The 20919-nt window shown below is 33.2% G+C and overlaps 3 protein-coding genes across 4 annotated transcripts; all 3 read right to left on the minus strand.

Annotated features, from left to right (window-relative positions):
- Positions 1-1362: 1362 nt before the first annotated feature.
- LOC115982336 lies at positions 1363-2405 on the minus strand. The gene has a single exon (XM_031104912.1). It carries the CDS (start codon positions 2265-2267, stop codon positions 1692-1694), a length of 576 nt encoding a protein of 191 aa, XP_030960772.1. The 5' UTR covers positions 2268-2405; the 3' UTR covers positions 1363-1691.
- Positions 2406-14764: 12359 nt separating this feature from the next.
- LOC115982227 (protein SRC2 homolog) lies at positions 14765-16111 on the minus strand. Its single transcript, XM_031104767.1, has one exon. The coding sequence runs from the start codon at positions 16016-16018 to the stop codon at positions 15209-15211; it is 810 nt and encodes a 269-aa protein (XP_030960627.1). The 5' UTR covers positions 16019-16111; the 3' UTR covers positions 14765-15208.
- Positions 16112-16918: 807 nt separating this feature from the next.
- On the minus strand, positions 16919-20624 carry LOC115982201 (probable 3-beta-hydroxysteroid-Delta(8),Delta(7)-isomerase). Of its 2 annotated transcripts, none has more exons than XM_031104735.1 (5): positions 20485-20624; positions 19887-20050; positions 18161-18307; positions 17963-18071; positions 16919-17526 (listed from the first exon to the last, which is right to left on the minus strand). In XM_031104735.1, the coding sequence occupies exons 2-5, from the start codon at positions 20038-20040 to the stop codon at positions 17262-17264; spliced, it is 675 nt and encodes a 224-aa protein (XP_030960595.1). In that variant the 5' UTR covers positions 20041-20050; positions 20485-20624; the 3' UTR covers positions 16919-17261. The 2 variants fall into 2 exon arrangements, with proteins under 2 accessions (XP_030960595.1, XP_030960596.1); XM_031104736.1 differs by having other exon boundaries at positions 19887-20045; positions 20485-20609.
- Between the last annotated feature and the right edge of the window lie 295 nt (positions 20625-20919).

Genomic DNA, 20919 nt, shown 5'->3' on the forward strand with positions numbered 1-20919 from the left:
AACCTACACGTGGACGTTGGGAGAAGGGAAAAAGCTAGTATAAAAGGAGGAAGAAGCAGTCCAGAAAGGGGGGACCAGGTCCAAGAACCGGAGCCATCCAGGCCGTGCCGAGGAGAAAGTCTTCTTGGATAAGCTCAGTTCACCTCTGTGCGATCATCATGAACACCATGACTACCGACTGTCTGTTCACCAAGGCCTAACCTTTTAGCCCACTCTCTACAAATTCATTGTATTGAGTCCGCTGGTCCAAGATCCCACCCACCGTGTGGTATTGGGCTGAAAAACGAGACCCTACATGAATCATTTAATAATAATAAAAACATGTAGTAAATTGTTGAGGTGTAAAATACTAAAAAAGGTTTCAAGGATATTGTAATAAAATTTGTAGTAATTTTAACATTTTCTAACACTATAAAGTTAAAATATTTTTGTTTGGAAAATTTTAAAATATGTTAAAAATTTCATTACATCTATACAAACTAACGTGACAAAGAATGTAATTGGTGCGAAGAGCTTTATAACTTAACTGATTAGTATTTTCTAGTGTTTTTAATAAAAATATCCATAATTTATTGAATTATTAAAAATAGAATATGATTAGTAGATTTAAACAACATTATAAATGAATGTTGTTATTATTATTATTATTATTTTTATTTTTTGATAAAATATAAATGAATGTTATTGGTTACACATCAGCTGTAAAGGTTACTTACTAATTTGCATCCTTCATATTAAGCTTTTTGTTTTTTAACTTCAACTTTACTTAAAGTAATGTTATAGTAACACACTTCGACGTGGACATTACCGAAAGAGTTTGTAAAGACGCGTCGTCTTCTAAAGACAAAAGTTGTCTCAACAAAAGCCTTAAAACATATTTTAAATATTTTTGAACTTTTACAGCGAGCAACAGCTCATGTATAGTTTTTATGGCCTGACAATTTCCTTTATCGTTTTAAATTGATCTGTTCCACTTTCACCTACGTCATTTTTTTTTCTATTTAAATTTACTAAAATTTTGAAAATAAATAATAAACACATGACGTATGATTTTCTTTTTTGTTGAGAAAATGACATTTTTGAAGGAGTATAAATTGGAAGGGACATAAGATTTTAGTTCCTATCATATGGTCATAGCATAAAAGTTAATAACAACGATGCCAATACGTCACTAACCAATGTTGCTAATCATTGTTTCAGAGCCTTTTATTGTTGAGAACTAAGAGAAGATCATCAATATATAAATTAAAAACTAAATATAAAGAGGTAAAAGAAAAGAAAAGAAAAGAAAAGAAAGAGAAATGAATTGACTGGATCTTTCCTCAAATGTTATAGCCATGAAAACAAACAGATCTGGCTGGCTAAATTAAGCTTTTATTCCACATCAAAAATATACACTAGTGTTAAAGAGTGTTACAACCTCATATGTCAAAGTACCCATAACAATCCAAAGAGACCCAAGAACTGTAGAAGCTAATTAAAGAAGAAGATATAAACTGATACATATAAAACTTTTGATAGAAAACAGGCTATGGACCGAATCGAAGTAAAAGAAAGACAGCCCATATACACATCGCTCTTTTCTTGATCGAGCTGGCTAGCATTGATCATCAAAGATTTCATGTTGTGGTTATAAACGTTATGACATAATGGCAGCAGGTTCACCTTTCCCTATTCTTGAGTATTGATCTTCAAAGACTTCTCTCAAGCATCTCTTGGTACCTTTTGAACGAGTCCAGCTTTTGCATGCGCATCTGTTTATGGAACCTCAAAATGAACAAGTCCGCAACATGATCGATCTCATCTTCCAGATTAAAATTCTCACCTTCCTCCCTGGCATTCCTTACCAGATCAATAATGGACCCACCCTGATCCTCAAACTCGAGATCCTCTTCATCAAACAACGAGTGCCTGAGATCTGGGTACTTATCATCATCGTCATCATCATCATCAGCCTCGGCCTTCTCGATCAGCTGGGTGTGACTCGAGCTCGCTTGCGACTTGTTTCTCATGGCGTTGTAGAGAACTATGGCCATGCTTTGCTCACCTATCTCGTCGTTGTTTTCTTTGTCATTCTGTCCAAGAAGTCTATGGATCTTGTGGGAGAGTGAATCCATTATAACCTTCTTTTGCTTCAACAAGGAGAACATTATAAGGCGAGCTTTGAATGCGCTTGTTTTGTTCTTGATAGCTATTGACTTGGCTTTAGCTATAGAACTCAACGCAGCCATAATCTGTTTGATGATAACAGAAGCCTTGTTCTTCATTTTTCTAATTAATTAAGCTTAAGATGAGGGTCAAAGAAACCCACGAAATTAAGAAAAATAAAACCGATTGAAACAAAAATGGAGGATATTATCAAAGAAAGCTCAAGCTCATCAAGTTGTGAGTACTAGAGAGGGTTGTAAAAGCTACGTTAGCATGAAGGAATAATGAAGCCTTTGATGGGGTTTATATAGAATACAAAAGCTGCTGCTTTTGTTTGCGTGAATCAGTGAGTGGAGTAATAGTGCGTGATGAAATGGAGCAAACTAAACAAAAAGCTTCAAAGGGCAGCAATCTCCTTTTACTAACACACGTGGTATAAGCCTAATATTGGAGAAGTTATATCCTGTTTCCGTTGTATTGGATAGAAACCACAAAAAAAAAAAAATATATATATATATATATATATTTATATATATATTTTCAAAACGGAAAAGAAAGGGATTTGCAAGTGTGGTTTATGCATCCGTGCCACTTAATCTCCCGTATTGCGTTATGCCATGAGATAACGTGAATATATTAATTAATGGGGCTTACTACTACACTTAAACTTTTGTATTGCATTATGACATGAGACTATATTAATATATTAATAAGGTTTACTGCTACTTAATCTTACGATTTTCGAACTCGCTGATATAATGATCACAAAAGGTTTCTTTCTTCTCAAAAAAACAAAAAAATTGCAAGAGCTTTCTTCCACTAGGCTTGCTCCCTGGTGTTCCCAAACACTTTCTCTAATCCTTTGGAGAAAGTAAGTGAAAATGTGGGTGCACCACTACCCACTATAAATATATTCATTGTTAAATACTAAAAAAATACATACACACACACATATATATATATATATATATATATATATATTATTGAATGACTTAATATCCTGATAGTAGCAAATTGAAAGGCAAGCATACTTAATTTGCTCTTTGAAAAATACAAGAAATTTTACTTTGGCATTGAAAAGTGATAATGCATTCTTTAACACAATTTATAATTAGGTTTGTTTTCCTATCCAATAAGTCTAGGGCATTGAAAATGTTACAGAATTTTTTACAACCCCTCATTTCTTTTGTGTTTGTGGTATGCCTAACTGAGTGAGTGAAAGTTCTATATGAACGACGGTGTAAAAAAACCAGTTGTTAATGTATTTATTTTAATGTAAGTTACAGAATTCTTTTCTATCATTTAATGTGATGAGAAGTACTGTTGAGAAAACAATTTAATTGACATGATATATGCTACACACAAGATTATCTGCATGGAATAGTCATGTGACGAAACTTAAGGTGTTTTTGCCTAAAACTTTTACTTTTAACTTATTTTTTTAGTCTCTCTCAAAAAAAAAAAAAAACCTTACTTGTTTATATACTGATGTTAAAAACTTCATTTTTTTTTCTAGATACAATTATATTATAACTAACTTTCAATAAAGAAACAAATTCCCCCAACCAAAGAATAAACAAATAAGTTTAATTACAATAAAAAATTAAATTAAAAAACGCACTCTAAATTCTAAAAGTCTCTTCAAAAATCTCCAAACGCAAAATTGTGTGGAGAGTTAGTCAATACTACTTCCATTGATCGACAAAATTGTTGCTGGTACAAGGAAAAATAAATAAATAAAGAGATAAGAGCTAGTCAATATTACATCCATTTACCATATCAACCATCACACAAGAAATTACATTTTAAACCCTAAATTTTGTGGGGATTTTAAATTAAACTCTATAGTTTATAAGTTAGATCATGTAATTTGAGGGAAGTTTCAAACTAAACCTTTGATTTAAAATGTGTTTCAATTACTTTCAAACCATATGCGGATATGCCCTAAGGTCAATAATGATGGAGAGAAAGAAGAGAGAGTTTGAATTAAATGAAATACTTATGAAATTATTTATTTTAACTTAAAAGCCCTTAAACTATAATGTCTAATATTATAAATATAAAGGAACTTTAAAGTTTAAAACCTTCCTAAATTATAGTGTTTGAAATATAATTTTTTCAAAATAAAATTTCTCATTATGTTATTACTTGTACTAATAAAAATGCTTGATTATGATTACAGTGGTTACAATATAATTTTTTTCAAAACAAAAACTCTCATAAATCCCATTACTCATACTAATACCATTTAAACCATTTATGGGTTCTGTCGTCTTATTAAAAAAAAAGGAAATTATGTTTTATTTTTAAACTATACTCTATATTATATTTTGCACCATAAACTTTTAAATGCATGTTTTGCACCTTAAACTATAACCCTTATTATATATTTTGCACTCTAATGTTAAGCTTGTTGTTAGCTTGGACAGAAATTTAAAGTTTAAGATACAAAGTGTAAAAAAAAATATTGTTTAGAATAGTAAAATATAATTTTTTTTAAGGAGATTAAGAAGATGGATAATTAGGTTTTTTCATGTGGTGCCATATTTTTTTATCCAAGTTAATAATAAGTTTGATGTCAGGGTGCAAAATATAACAAAGATCATAGTTTAGGATGCAACATTCAAAAAGTTTGTGATGCAAAATGTAATTGAGTATATAATTTAAAGTGATAAAGTGTAATTTTCCAAAAAAAAAAAAATATAAATATGTTTCTAATAACTTTTTAATTTTAAAGAAGAAAATTAAAACTTCACGTAAAAAATTGTTTGCCTCTTGTTAAATAATACCACAAAGACAGATAAAAAGAATCTCCTGCGGTAGGAAGGGCACATTTATTTTTCCTTTTTCTATTTTAAAATAAATAAAAAAAGGGGTTCAAAAGGACTTTAGGCGGTGAAAGTTAAAGCCATTCAGAGTGATAGAAAAAGCATATGAGGATTCCTTGTCCCATTAGGTGGTTGTGTTATACTTACTCTATGAAAGAAACTTTAGAAAAAGTGAGTTCCAATTAGATACGGTAAATTTTATTGTTGATGAATAAGAGGTTTGAAATTCAAACTCTTTTATACTGAAAATTAATTAGTATCCCTTTCAAAAAAAAAAAAAAAATTAGTATCTTAGGTATGATGATAAAAAACAGTTTTCATGAAACAGATGCTAGAGAATGAAATTCTTTTGTATTTATAAAAAACTATATTTAAAATTTTGTTTTACAAAACATGCATTAAATTTAAGGTTAAATTATAAATTGCACTGAAATGAATAAATCGAGGGTTACAAGAATGAATTTAATTTTAGGTAAAATTAGATAATACAGTTTGTGGTGTAGACATACGTAGCGTAACTATAATCACATTTGCTTCAAACACAAATCATTTATCTCACTTTTGGTGCTCTGCTTTGTACTCTACTAATTACAATTTGACATATGTTTTATATATTATTTTTTATTATACGATTTGGTTATTTCATAAAGAAATTAGAAATTAAAAAAAAAAATAGCAAATTGTGACTTACAGAGTATAAAGTGAAACACAAAAACTGAGATAAAAAATTTGTATTCGCTTTGCTTCCATTTCTTTTTTTGGAAAGGATATTTCATTTCATCAGACATTTTGAAATAAAAAAATTCATCTAGTTATAATATATCATTCTTTTATGTCCTTCCTTTCTGTAAATGTAATTTATTCTTTTATTCAAAAAGGAAAGTGGTATTCCAATTCTACCAAAGTATTGCCGTTCCATTTTCATTTTGCATTGTTATTGTTTCAATTATTTAGTACACAAAATTTGGTTATGAATTTGGCTGTACCTAATTGCTCCACTAAAAACATTAACATGGATAAATATTTTAAAATTTTAATTGTTGGATTGCATATTCTTTTTGTTCTTAACACGCATGTCAAATTTCTTACCAATCATTAGGTGTTATTAACTATTCGATCCAATAACTTATTTTTATGCATAATTTTATACTATAAAAACTTGAAATTTAAATATTTGATAGTTGACCTAGCTATTAATCTTTGATCATCTGAAATTTTTGCAAATATAGAGGAGATAAGAAAAAAAATGTAATTTAATGGTAGATTTTACAAAATTCACATTCAATTAAAAGATATTGAATGGAGTTGTAGTTATTGGCTACAAATTAGTTTGTAGTCAAACGTTGTCCTTATTTAATATACTAATTAAAAAAAAGACAAAATTTAGTTACAAAATTAGTTGTAAGTTGTAACTTAAGGTTATAACTTCCTTTAAATAAATTAATATTACTACATATTTTGAAAATCAAACCGTTGGATTGTATATTCTTTAGCTTTTAATACATATGTCAAATTTTGTGTAAATCGAATATTATTTACTATATGATCTATAAGTTTATATTTTATGCATAATATTAAACTACAAAAACTTGCAATTTAAACAATTTATTAATGACGTAGCTATTGATATTTAATTTTTTTAAAACTTTGGCAAGTATGAAAGATAAAAAAATTAACATTATTACATATTTTGAAAATCAAACCGTTGGATTGTATATTCTTTAGCTTTTAATACATATGTCAAATTTTGTGTAAATCAGATATTATTTACTATATGATCTATAAGTTTATATTTTATGCATAGTATTAAACTACAAAAACTTGCAATTTAAACAATTTATTGATGACATAGCTATTGATATTTAATTTTTTAAAACTTTTGCAAGTATGAAAGATATAAACAGAAAATGTAATCCAATAGTAGATTTGTCGAAATTTACATCCATTAAAATGATATTAAGTAAGGTTGTAGCCTTAGATTAGGTATAACCAATTTTGTAGCTAAATTAATGTTGTCCTAAAAAAATTAATAAAGAAAATGATTGTAATTTGAAAGAAATATCTTACAACACAACTTCATCAATCAACATATTTACAATTTTAACCAAAAACAAAAAAAACAAAAAAGCAACAATAGCAGCGAGGAAGAGACATTAGTATTATATAACATCAACATGAGACTTCAATGTACCGATTTGGCATAAACAGGTTCGAGAAATCAAAACGAGTGGCTAGGTTTAGACCAAGTTCCATTATTGAGTTAACAGTTTCCATCTCAAAACGATAGCTATTTCTAACCTTGTCAACTATTAAAGGAATACCTACTGAGCAGGCATTTAGGAAATACATGATGCATCTTGTAAATGTTAGTCATTCATGCAGAAGTACTAGTATCATACAAAGTTCATTAATACAATAATACCATCAAGCTATCATATAAATATATATATATATATATATATATATATATTTATAGAGATGATTGGTTTTGTTCCTAGCTAGCTAGAGCTAGGGATGAAAAATAAGATAAACGGCGCACATGCTTCTGATTATTGAAATGCCATGAAACCTTCGAAGATGTTTCTCAAAATGTCCCAGAACACAAAAGAAGCACCAAAGTTCCCAAAATAATCCTAAGGAACGTGCTCCCCAATCTTGACTGAAAGGGAATTATAAAAATAATAGGGCGTTGGGGGTGTTATAGGGGAAGAACCTAGCTAGATGGTAGTCTCACTTTTCTGAAACCATCACTGCTTGTTTGCAGCTTGGTCCTTTATGGGAAAGAGCGATTACTTGGAGAATGAATATCAAGCACAGCTTTGTTTCTTCCTTTTTAAGGAAAGACTGAAACATCAGCCTTTTTTTTAGTTCACTCTTTTTTTCTTTTCTTTTTTTCTTTTTTGGACAATTTTTTAGTTGTCACTTATAAAAGCATGATGGCTGGCTTTAGATTTACTTAAATTAAAAAAAAAAAAAAAAAAAAAAAAAAAAAAAAAAAAAAACAAAACAAAACCAGTGCATGTCCAAAAGTGTTTTAGGAAATGAATAGAGCCTGTCTATGAATAAAGCCTCCCTACTGCAGCCGCGAAGTTCACGTTTAAGACTTTGTTTAGTTGGGAAGATAGAAAATGATATTTGTATTTTTAATTATTATGTATGTTTTGTAAAGACAATGGGAAAGTGGGAGAATAAAAAATAAATTACTTTTATGCCCTACTCATTAAAAGTAAAACGAAAAAGTAAGGGTAATTTTGTAGACTATCATTACCATTTCCTCTCATCTTTTCTCTCCAATTTGGAGAATAAAAAAGTGGTGGGCCAAGGTGGAAAAATTAATCCACACCATTTTCTTTCCTCCCTTTTACTCCAACCAAACAATAAAAGATCACATTTTTCTCTCCATATTCCTTCCCTCATTCTCCATTTTCTCTCTTTTCACCCCAAACAAACACTGGCTAAGGGAATTATGGCTTTTGTCATTTTAAGGGTTTTCTGAGTATCTTGATCATTTAAAAGGTTTTGGGAGGTATTTTTGTTATATTAAATGGTTTCAACGGTATATTGACCATTTGAAGATTTTCAAAGCGAATTTTGGAGGTTTTGATAGCGTTTTGATAATTTTTGGGTACTTCTATCATCTTAGATGTTTTTTATGGAGTATTTTCATAATTGTCAAGGCTAAAGGAAGTATTTTAGTCATTTTGGAGTTAAAAGTATTTTGATCATTTTGGAAATTTAAGTGGTATTTTTATCATTTTGGATTATGTGGTATTTTGGTAATGTTAAAGTTTTTTTTTTTTTTTTTTTTTTGTTTTTTTTTGGGGGGGGGGGGTGTTCTCTTGAAGTTGAGAATACTTAATGCTCCTATAAGGATGTAAAGCATTTTTAAAGATGGGAGTTTTTCTTGGTCAATGGAAAATGATTAATTAAATTTGATAAAGTTTTTTAACCACCTAAATATTTGAAAATTAGGAAAATATTTTTTGGAAGATGTTTTATGCTGAAATAAACAAGACCTTAATAACATTTGAAAATTTCAGTTTAATTACCACTCCCTACTAGTTAATGGAAAATGATTTCCATTTGACAAAGTTTTTCAACGACTCTAAATGTCTAAAATTAGTTAGTAAACATTTTCCAAACTATACTTTATAGTTTACACAAAAACAAATGGGGCCTTAATAGCAGATGAAAATTCTAGTTAATTTATCATTCCCTTAAAGCATCCACATTGGTGGAGGCACATTTTTAACTTTTTGGCATCACAAAAAGCCATTTTATCTATTTTAACTTACCATTTTACAACACACCCAACATCAAAGGTTTTTTTTTAGCTACTTCATTTAAATATATATTTTTTTTATTCTTCCTCATCTCTTTCTCTCTCTTCCTCTTCGTCTCTTTCTCTTCTCAAATACAAAGCAAGCAACCTAGCAAACCCACAAAGCACCCTCTAGCACCACCATACCAACCAGCCACCCAAAACTCAAACTACCAACCACCACACCCAAAACCCAATCACACTCAACAACCACCCATTGTCACCATGTACAACCCACTACCAAAAACCACCACAAAGTCCGATCAATGACATAAACCCATGGTCAAATCCAAGAAACCCACAGCTAAAATCAATCACCACCACCAAACCCACGGCCAAACTCACAAAAACCACCACACAATCCAAGAAACCCACAGCCAAAATCCAATCAACCAACATAGACAAAATCCAAGAAACCCACACCCAAAATCAATCACCACCCCCAAACCCACGGCCAAACTCATTAAACTCACAGCCACAAAAAAGAAAGAAAGGTGAAGAAAGAAAAAAGAAAGGGAGAAAGAGAGGCAAAGCAATAGAGAAGAAAGAAAAAAAGAAAAAAAGAAAAAAAGTGGGAGAAGAAAGAAGGTTGAGGTCCAAAATGTAGAAAGAAGCCAAACCTGTAAAAGTAAGAAAGATCTAGCCCACAGAAATGAGAAAAGGAAAAAGGCTTGGCCCTTAAAATGAAAAAGGAGAGCCTGACCTATAAGAATAAGAAAAATAAGTCTTGGGCCTTAGAAAAGGAGGGATGAGGAAGGCTTGGCCCAAGGATGTAAGGAAGTCATGATACCTAAGAAAGTCCAAAGAAGTGAGTAGGATTTGGGCCTAGATTGTATAGGATCCACCAGCCTTAGAGAGCAGATCCTCGAGAAAAGCTGGAAGACGCCAACTAGGACGTGGACAGCTTTGGAAATGACAAGCTCATGTAAAAAGGGGCACGAAGGGCGAAGGAGGTCTTGTCAATATCAGCTTTCTATGACCCAAAAGAGAGTGATAGAGATAGATGGTGATTTTGTGGGTTCTTTTTTTTCTACAATACCTAGGCCCAAATAGAAACAAGGATCCTGAGCTTGATATTTGTTATTTGGTGGACTGGGCATGGTTCACCGCAACTATGTTGAACTAATTACGAACCAAGTTGCGCACAAAAAATAGGTCCTACAACACATACACATCCATACATACAAAATATATATGTATTGTATAGTAAGGAATAGTAAAGGAATAGTAAATAAGGAAAATAAGATGTTTGGATCCTCAAAATGATAAATAATGTTTCATTATTCCTTAGGTTTTTAGTACATCGGGTCCTTTCTCTACTGGGATATGTCACAAGATCCAAATAAGTTCAAAAGTCACAGACTTAGATAGCTCTTTCTAGGCTTCTAAGACATGTGAGGTTTGAATCCTTTTGAATCCAAGTGCATCCTCTAGTGTTTGTCTCAGGATTCCTCACAGTGTTTTCCCTCTTCTCTCATTTTTTTGAATTCTAAAGGAGTTTTTCAAAGGATCTCTTTGCTTTGATTCACTATTGCTAAATGTTTTTTGCTGTTGGCCCCATCCCCTTTTATAGTGCCTTCTTAGGGTTTTTGGTGTACTACTGATTCCCTCCATTTGCTGCCTTGGGTATTAGAACTAATGTTGTGTCAGCAATATTGGTGGCTAATCTCTTCCTTATTTCTTATTATTTTCCCCTTTTTGAGGTTTCCTCCCCAAAAGTTTCCAATTGACCTTCCTCTTTTGGAGGTCCTAAAGGCTGACTTTTAATTTCCTTTTTCCAAGGCTTCTAGATGCTACTTTTCATACCCACCATTTTGGCTGCTCCACCTTTTGTCATTTTCTCTACATGGGCAGATTCCTCTCAGGCTGAAAGATCCTCAGCCACCTTCCTTCATAGTCCACATTCTTGCATTCCCTGAGGTACCAGACTTCCTTTTTTGAAGTGCTGATTCCTAAGCCATCAGCTTTTTTCTGAACCATGGGTGACTAATAGGACATATCCACCTTCGTTCTTTGTGTCCATGAGCATGCTTCCTTGGGTTATCCCAATCCCAATTGATTTCTTTTTGCATATCTTGAGGATCCCAGGATTTTGGGAGTCCCAAGGCATCCTGGTCTAGTTCCTTTCTAGGCCCCCCAGCAAATTTCCCTCACAAGGGCTAAGCTGGGCTTCCTTTTTCCTTTTCCTTTATTTTCTAAGGCCCAAAACTTACTCATTAATGGTTTTGGACCCCTTCCTACTTATCTTAAGTGGATCTTGATTGGCAGATTTGGGCCTTGTCCCTTCTTTGAAGGCCCAAATGGGTTTTAAACTTTAATTTTGTAATGTTTTGGGCCTTGACGCAATGCTTGTGATATTTTGGACCTCAACAACCACCACACAATCCGATCAATGACACAAACCCATGGCCAGAATCCAAGAAACCCACGGCCAAAATCCAATCAACCACCATAGACAAAATCCAAGAAACCCATACCCCAAATCAATCACCACCCCCAAACCTAAAACTCATAGCCACAAAGAAGAAAGAAAGGTGAAGAAATAAAAAAAGAAAGGGAGAAAGAGAGGCAAAGCAATAGAGAAGAAAGAAAAAAAGAAAAAAGTGAGAAAAAAGAATGTTGAGGTCCAAAATGTAGAAAGAAGCAAAACCCGTAAAAGCAAGAAAGATCCAGCCCACAGAAATGAGAAAAGGAAAAAAGCTTGGCCCTTAAAATGAAAAAGGAGAGTCTGACCTATAAGAAGAAGAAAAATAAGTCTTGGGCCTTAGAAAAGGAGGGATGAGGAAGGCTTGGACCAAGGATGTAAGGAAGTCATGATACCTAAGAAAGTCTAAAGAAGAGCATTGGACCCGAGTCCAGATTGCATAGGATCCGCTAGCCTCAGAGGACAGATCCTTGAGAAAAGTTGGAAGACGCTAACCAGGACATGGACAACTTTGGAAATGACATGCTTATGTAAAAAGAGGCACAAAGGGCGAATGAGGTCTTGTCAATATCAGCTTCCTATGACCTAGAAGAGAGTGATAGAGACAGATGGTGATTTTGGGGCCAACACTTGTTAAAGGAACCTAGGACCTCGGGTAAGGCAGAACAAGTGAACCAAGAAGGAAGGTGGCCAGGAGCCTTTCTGGTCACACTATTAGCAAGAAGGAATTTGCCCCCATTTTAGGGAAAGAAACAAGTTATGAAGAGTCAACATCAAAATCTTAGAGCTTTGAGGTGTCCTTTTTAAGGCCTTGGGGAAAGAATGAGAAGTTTTGATCTTAGAGAAGAATTTAGACTTACTTAGAAAGGATCTTCCACTAGAGGAAAGTTAGCAGGTGGGCTTTCAACTATCAGTCCCCAGGAAAGTGAAGTAAAAGACAAAAGGGGAAGAACCAGCCACCAATGTTTGACATAACACTGGTTCTAGTACCCAGAGCACCAAAGTGGTGGATTTTTGATTTGGAAGAATCTTCAAACAGCACTATAAATATGGTAAAACCCAAGCCAAAAGGATTCATTCAGACATAAGCACTCAAGATACAAAGAAAGCACCAAAAAGAGACTATAAGCACTCATTTATTATTATTTTTTTTATAATATTTATGTTTTACCACAATATTGCTGAATACTTTGAAACTTAATTTACTTAATTCATATATATATATATATATGTAAGTTGTCATAGAATTAGTTTCCGAATATGGAGTGAAATTGTTCTACTACTCAATTTGCAAAACCAAATAGCTATACACAAATCTCAAACACCCATTTCATTATATCAATGAAACAAAGTGATAAAATAAAGAAAAATTTGTTAAAAACATTTCCATTTATAAATATTTAATTGCCTTTAGCTAGACTTCCATATAAAAAATAAAAAAATAACACAAAAAATACTCTAAAATCATCATTGACTTTCACTTTTATCGTCATAGCTCATATCGATATTGCACTAAATAGTAATAAAAACTACAAAGAAACCTAAAAATCATGAATTCTAAAAAAAAAAAAAAAAAAAAAAAAACTAAGCTCATAAATAATCAATTAGAATGTTTCTTTCTATTTCTATCTAGTTCTAAAACAAAATACAACAATAACTTTCCCACACCAAAACCTAAAGATCCGAAACCAATCACGTCCATTACACAACTCATAACATCTGACCTCGATATCAAAATAACAAGTCATCATTGTCACTCAATAAAAAAAAGCAAAGCCATCTTTCTTAGTTATAGCCAACTCATATGAGTTGAGATGGAATGATGAAATTGGAGCTAGGTAGGTGTCATTGAAAGGCTGAAGATATATTACATCATTCTTGGTTAGGATGTATATGAGGGGTAATTATTGGGTACTCTCAGAGTACCATAAATTGTGCCCTCCTTTCTCACGTAATTGTGGGTCCCACTAATTAAATTTATAATGGGTCTCACAATTCATGTGAGAAGGGGGAGTACGCATTTTTAGTACTCTCGAAGTATTCAATAATTTTCCGTATTTGAGATGAGATGGCATGAATGGTTATAGGCATGTATACATAAAGGAGTAGAATTGCAAGAGGTTTTTAGCTTGAAACATTGAACCAAATAAAATGAATACTCTTACAAAGAATCATTATTCTTTAATAAGAAAAGTATTGAAACATTGAACAAAAGAAACCGAAAGTCTCTATTTTTTAGTTCTTATCTTGTGGCTTTAAAAATTATTTCAATCATCTTTTCAAAGAGAGCACCACATGGCAGAAGTTCTCTCTCGTATAAGATCTCTACTTTTATATACATACATATATATTGATTTGTCTATTTTTTATGTGACACAATGGGTTACACATAGGTCCAGATTGGCGCAAGAAAATTCCTTTTGGTCAATTTCATTTGATTTTTCTTTCTCCAAAGAAAAAAAATCACTTGATATTTATTTATCTTTTTGCAAATAGCAAAGTAAAACAAAATAGGAACGCAGTTTTTTTCAACATTTTTCAAGTCCCGACTCCCACCCTTTGTTCTAAACTTTCACTCAAAAAGAAGAAGAAGTCCCAACATTGGACTGGGTTTTACAATTACACTAGTATTCTAGAATTGCTATTTCAAAAGAGAGTATAGTATAGTCTTATAAACTAGTATTCTAGAATTTTGACCATCTGATGCTAATTTCTTTTACAAAACATTTTTCTACGGTAAAAGGAATTTAAATTTTGACCAATTTTTTTTGCTAAACTAAATTTTGACCAATTGATTATGAACATAGTTTTCCTTCTATTTTGGGCTGGACAACAAATGAAGTCAATTATACACTTACCGTATACGGCACAAAATTGGATTTTTCTTGAATGGGTAACGCAAAGGAAAATTCGATGGGTCTTGAAGTTGAAGGCTACGAGGTCAGCAAAAGATGACAAGCTTTGTTTCCGAAATAACAGAGTTTGCTTTCGTTATAGAAAGGTGATTCAACGTAGGACAGAGTTGGTATTTGCTCTCAACCACACCAAATTTCTGGCCTTGAGGCTTCCTTAATATTTTGATTTCTAAGGAACCTCATCTCAGAAAAGGGATTGCATTGATATCAACCTAGTATCATTGCAAACGGGATACAATATTTGATCATCAAAATAAAACCAGGCATTACAGCTAACAAGGATATTATAGGCTATAGCTAACAGCATAGTTCCCCTACAAGTGCAAGGCGTGCAACTACACTAGTAACAACTTACAAGCCCCGATCACAACTTGTTAGATTGTGAGATTGTGAGTGATTTATGTAAAGTGGTGAGTTGCAAAAGCATAAAATGTTTACCACTCACAATTGCACAAATCAACAAGTTGTAAAATTTGGTGTATGATTGGTTGTCCCTAGAATTATTCTGCAAGCCCACATGATAGGCACACTAGTAGTCCACAAAGCTGCGAAGAGCTCCCATTCCCTACTCCTATCTTGGATGCATCATCTTCAACCTTCCCCAGTTGTCTAACCCCTGAGTATCCACACAAGGTGTAAGTGTGTAACCATAACTCATTGACTCTGGCGTGTACCAGTATGTCCCCGGAATTCGAATAGACGGCATGGGATGATATGGATGATAAGGCACTCTATGGTAGCCGGTAGGAGCTAAGTGTGGCATCAGTGATGGTGATCCTGGTATCCAATGGTTGAGCTTGGGGGAAGGGATGTTAATTGGAGGTGAAGGAGAAAGAACATCCTCCAATGAAGGATATCGTATATCCCTCGACTGATTTTGAACTTCCACGGTTGTTGGAGAATGAACTTTGTCACTAGCTTCAACAATCTTGGTTTTCCCATTTATCTTGTAAGAAAAATTCAAGACCCCAGTAGGCTTATTACTATCACAAGTTCGAACTTGGTAGCTGATAAACCTCACGGGTCCATTAAACTCATCAATCAAGTCCTTGAGAGGAACTTGGACTTGACCAATGGTTTTGTTTCCAAAAACGATACCTTCACTGCGAAGCTCAAATTTGAGGAGAAAATGATTGCAGTGATCACGATGTGAGATGTGTTTAAGATCAAAGTGCATGACATGATTCCACTCAGGATTCCCATCTCCAACTCTGTCCACTGGAGTTTTTTGGCGCTGTAGATGTTGTTGCTCTTGGTTTTTCTTCACTTCATTATCATTGATAAGTGAAGCGACAGCGTAGGCCGATAGCTTCCGGAAGAGATTGAAGGATTTGAGATCTTTACAAGAGATTACCTTCAGTTCTATAGAGGTAAAATCCATGATTAATTTGGCTTGATCGAGCTTTGCACAAAGTTGAAGATGCTAACACTATAAACAAACAAGGGTAAATAGCTAAAGAATCCAGATGGGGGTTGGGGGGGTCTCAGCTATGTGAAGTGGGGCACGCAAGATGCAGTGGGAAATATGCACCATTGACCACTTGGTAGTCTTGTACTAACGACAGTAACAGAATAAGACTGCACTCTAAAACTTGGGTGGAAGTCTAACACGAGTTTGAGCTTTCACACTAGTCTCTTTGAAAGATAAAAATGAAAAAGACCGATAGTCCAATACCGTGTCGCTAACTGCGAAGAGAGCCAAGTCAATGGTAGTTGTGGTTATGGCATCCTTTCTTTTCTGTAGAACATTAATCTGAGGGAAAGTAATGGATCTTTGACGAGATCCAATCTTCCAGATATAACATTTTTTTCTTTTTCTTTTTGGGAGCATAAAATAAAATCATTACTGAAAAAGCTTGAAAGTTTCACAGCTTTAGAAGTCTTATAAAGAAAATGATACTTGGTAACGCGCACATTGTCAGGTTATACTAAAAAATAATGGACTAAATTTTTTAGACTCGGTTTATTGTACTAGTTCTAACTTCTTATAGCACAGAATGCATGAGATAAACTCTCCAATTTAGATAAAAGAAAGCATTTCTTACATGTCTAAACATCAAGAGCATATACTGCAGTAACTGCACAGTACAACCATCCAAGGGTTTGGCACAATTATCCAAGGTTGAGAGTTTTTTTTTTTGCTGAATAAGGTTGAGAGTTAAGACGCCCAAAAGAAGAGCTACCGAGATTCAGATCATAAAGTGGTACAAGTACAACAACTGATAGGGTTAATATCCATGTCTGCTGAGCTGCAAATAGATGCAACTGTCTGCGTTTGAAATTATAAGCACAACGAACCAAGAATTTCCAAGTTAAAATTAAGGGATTATGCATGCCACCAAGAACACCAATTAGATACAATCAATGAGTCAACTTGTAATTCGAAATATTGGTAACGTAGCAAGCCATTCACTAAAACAATCTTAGTGCAAGAAATTTGTAATTACTTGGAAAGCTGTGCTATAAAAAAAAAGTCTATTTTGCTGACTGCAATCCTTGAGTCAATGTTTCTGATTCACCCGGGTAAGTGCATCACTGAGAAAACTATCATATCAAAAGAAACTACAATTTCCATAATCAGAATTCGGAAACTTCAAGAATCAAGGAATTCAAAAGAAACCAACTCAACGGACTTTTGTCTTTTTCTGGCCTTGGACTTGGAATGCCGCACAAATCTTCTTCCAACAACGGATGGAAATGAGTGTGGGTATTACAACCCAGGAAGCATTTGCTCCAATATAGTATGCATAGTAGTAAAATGGGCTTGCAGCAAAGTTACCGCCTTCCAACCAAGAGGTTATGAAATATGCAGCAGTTCCATAGAGCTGGCCAAGAGAAATGGCAAACTGAAGTATATAGCTGTATGACTTTCCAGTAGCTAGTGCATACCTGCCACGTGTCAGCAACCATGGCACAGGAAAAATGATGAGTGAATAGAAAAATTTGCAAATCAAACTCAAATTCAAACAGGAATAGAAATAGCAAGACTAGAAAGGAGAATCAAAATCCATTTCTTCCACTTCCATTCACTGATTCATTCATTTTGTTAAACTTATATAACATATTTCTAAATGGTTTTTCTACTTTTTCATTTCTACTCTTCCTACAGTAAGCCTGGAAAGTCAACAGTACCAGAAAGCATACACACACACACACACACAATAATCTGGTCTGGCAAGAGGGATAGGGATTGCATAGCACCTACTCTCCAAATATATGAGTAATGAACACTGATAGAAACTATCATGTAAAATTTCCAAATCGAGAATACAGAAGAGCATAAATATTGATTCTTTTTGGAAGCATGATATACAGTAGGTCTTACACTGCTAAAAGGCTAGCTGGACCCTCCAACACTGCAGTTAGTCCTTCAACAGCAACAACTCCTGCATCCCTTGCTGCGTATCTCGAATCACCTTTGCTGTATTCTTTCCCTGTGGGTTTCAATTAATGATTATTGACAATTAGAGAACTAATAAACAGTTTGGGGGTGAGGCCATTTTAATTGCAAGGAGAAACTTACAAACTTCAGCCAGGTAACAAGCAGTTTTATCCTTATAAAATTCTGGAGAAAAAACAAAATAACCCTCAAGAATCATATGGGTGAGGCCTGTGAAAGCCCACCAGCACATGAGCCATCTTTCAGTCTTGGATCTTTTGGGTGATCTCCCTGGTTAAAGAAAAAAGGCATACTAATTCAATTAGGCTCCTAAAAGACAATACAAGTTGTCAATATACAAGAGATTTAAATTTTAATAATAAAAAAATTGATACATACACCACAAAGAAATTAAATTATCAAGAACATCAACATTCAAGACAATTCTTAAAAAATCAAAACTCAGCCATAGCTCCTTCTTCCTCTACCAGATTAAATTGTTAAGAAACAGAATCCAACTGATGATGGCCAACCAGACAGTGTTCAGAGGCCAGACCAGAGACATTCCTACATAATGTATTCTAAAAGAGCCTCTAAATATCAATCTCTTTTACAAATATTAATGGTTGTATTCATTCAAGGGTGTAATAGTCTAATGGCTTGCACACCCTTGTTTTAGTCCATTAAAAAAGCAAATGAAGTTCAAACTGTTGTTACTCTACTCGAAGTATAATGAGGGGCCAAAGCATGTAGAACCACTTGATAGTTCACAAAAATGTGGATTAACACGCATCGCATGTGAGATTTCCACTAAGACGTAGCATGGTGGAAATATAATTCAAACTTTTTAAAGGAATATTATTTATTATCTTGTCTGTCTTATAAAAATGTATAAGTTTACAAAATTACTCTTAAATAAATTTATCAACTTTTTTTTAAAAGAGTTATTCTTAATGAGACAACTAAAAAGATGCCCCAATTAGATTGATTTTTTTAAATATTTGTTAGTTTTCTTCTCAAATAGTTTTGAAAATAAAGTAGGGGTATAATAGGAACATACGTAAATTAATGACTTTTATTTTTAGAAACAGAACAATATTTTGGGACACCTCAAAATGAAATAGAAGACAAATAAACTGGGACGGAGGGAATATGTCATTAAAAACGAGTTTGGCTTACCTTAGTACTTTTTTAACTATAATCTCATTTTGTTTTAATGAGAAACTACCACATCATCCATTAACTAAATAAAAGGTAGAGAGTAAAACCCACTATTACTTGCCATTGTATATTTAAAACAAAATGACATGTCCAGTTAAAAAAATATTAGAGATACGCCAAATCCATTAAAAACATTATCCTAAAAACACATCTTTAGCCAAACAATAAATTCAAGCGTGGACCTACCATTTTATGGATTGGAAAACAAAAAACTATATTTAAATACTCCTACCAAACATGCCCTTAATTATTCGTCACTTTAAAGTTGAGAATCCGATGACCCAAAATATTGTACTCCATCCAACATTTCCCACCTACTTTTTTTCTTTTGCAAGCATTACATATGCATCGCTCATTGTTAGTTTGTTACTCAGTTCAAACATCAAACTGAGGCCTCTCATAATTGAAAAAGTACCAACTTATTTCAAAATTGGAACAATAATTTCAGTATTCAGGCAGGAAAAAACATGCATCACAATGCTAAAAAAACATAGAAATCAGGATCTGTTTAAACCCTTCCAATTCTCTAATTTATCAAGATAGCAGAAAGTGGCTCTAAACATTATAGTAATCAGTGACACAAATCAATTCGGTATAAGTAAAAATTGAAATGAACTTTAAGTAAATGTAAGAGTAAAAGGAAGCAAACCGGAGAGGATGAAAATGGTGGAAACGACGAGCAAGGAAGAGACGGCATAGAAACCAACAATGGTGGACTGTGAGAGGACACCTGGCACGAAACCTGGCAACTTTAGATCTCTAGGTATGTATGGATGTTCCTCATGGCTCTGAGATCCCTCCATTTTCGCTTTCCTTTCAAAAATTTAAATATACACGAAAAATCATCAAGCCCAAGTGAAGTTTGAAGTGGCTGAAGCAAAACAATGGACAGGCTCATAGGAACCACATTATTTTTGTCTAAATCTCCAAAATCCAAATTAACCATGACCCAACACAATAATAATAATAATAATAATAATAAAACACGGGGTCAACAGATATCAAATTCCAACGAAAATCACAACCTCTCCAACATTCCAAATCCAACCCACAACCAATAATATACAAAAAAAAGCAAAGGAATGCAGAAGCAGAAAAAATACAAACACTTTGACAAATCCACACAGATCTGAACATGACTGACTCTTAGACGCAGAGCACCAAAGATTAGACCCCACAAAATTTCCCAGACAAATCCAAATTTCAAAATGGCAAAATAAAATGTAAAGGCTTGGAAAGAGACATACCTAAGAGAACTCGAAGCCCTGTAAGGAGCAGAGAGAGAAGAGAGCTTACAGACCAAAGGACATAGGAGCTTGTTTTCTATATCTATAGTCTATATATAAAAAAGTCAATCCGCAGAGAGCAACAATAATTTTGGTTTATGCAATACGCGTGTACATTTGAGATAGCTTGTTTTTATTGATGTTGAGAACTTGTTGGTGAATTTGGAGGAGATAAAAGATAAAAGTTAATTTAAATCGTACCGTGAAATTTATGAATAATACTAGTAAGTGCTTTATAGTAAAAATAAAGATAAGTTGGTAAAAATAATTGATGTCAAATGCATACCCCAGTTTTATTGGCTTTTTCCCTTATTTTTATTTTTTTGTGGAAATATTGCATATTGAATACACTTTTTATTTATTTTTTATTTACTTATGAGCTGATACTCTAAATAA

Source organism: Quercus lobata, chromosome 3 (genome assembly GCF_001633185.2).
Source record: "Quercus lobata isolate SW786 chromosome 3, ValleyOak3.0 Primary Assembly, whole genome shotgun sequence".
Lineage (NCBI taxonomy): Eukaryota > Viridiplantae > Streptophyta > Magnoliopsida > Fagales > Fagaceae > Quercus > Quercus lobata.

Bases quoted from the DNA above. Each gene is read 5' to 3' on its own strand.
- LOC115982201 (XM_031104735.1), bottom strand. From the start codon at position 20,040: ATGGAGGGATCTCAGAGCCATGAGGAACATCCATACATACCTAGAGAT. The intron at 18,308-19,886 runs GTTTGCTTCCTT...TTCTTTAACCAG, and splicing joins CACCATTTTCATCCTCTCCG to GGAGATCACCCAAAAGATCC. The intron at 17,527-17,962 runs GTAAGACCTACT...GACACGTGGCAG, and splicing joins CCAGCTAGCCTTTTAGCAGT to GTATGCACTAGCTACTGGAA.
- LOC115982336 (XM_031104912.1), bottom strand. From the start codon at position 2,267: ATGAAGAACAAGGCTTCTGTTATCATCAAACAGATTATGGCTGCGTTG.
- LOC115982227 (XM_031104767.1), bottom strand. From the start codon at position 16,018: ATGGATTTTACCTCTATAGAACTGAAGGTAATCTCTTGTAAAGATCTC.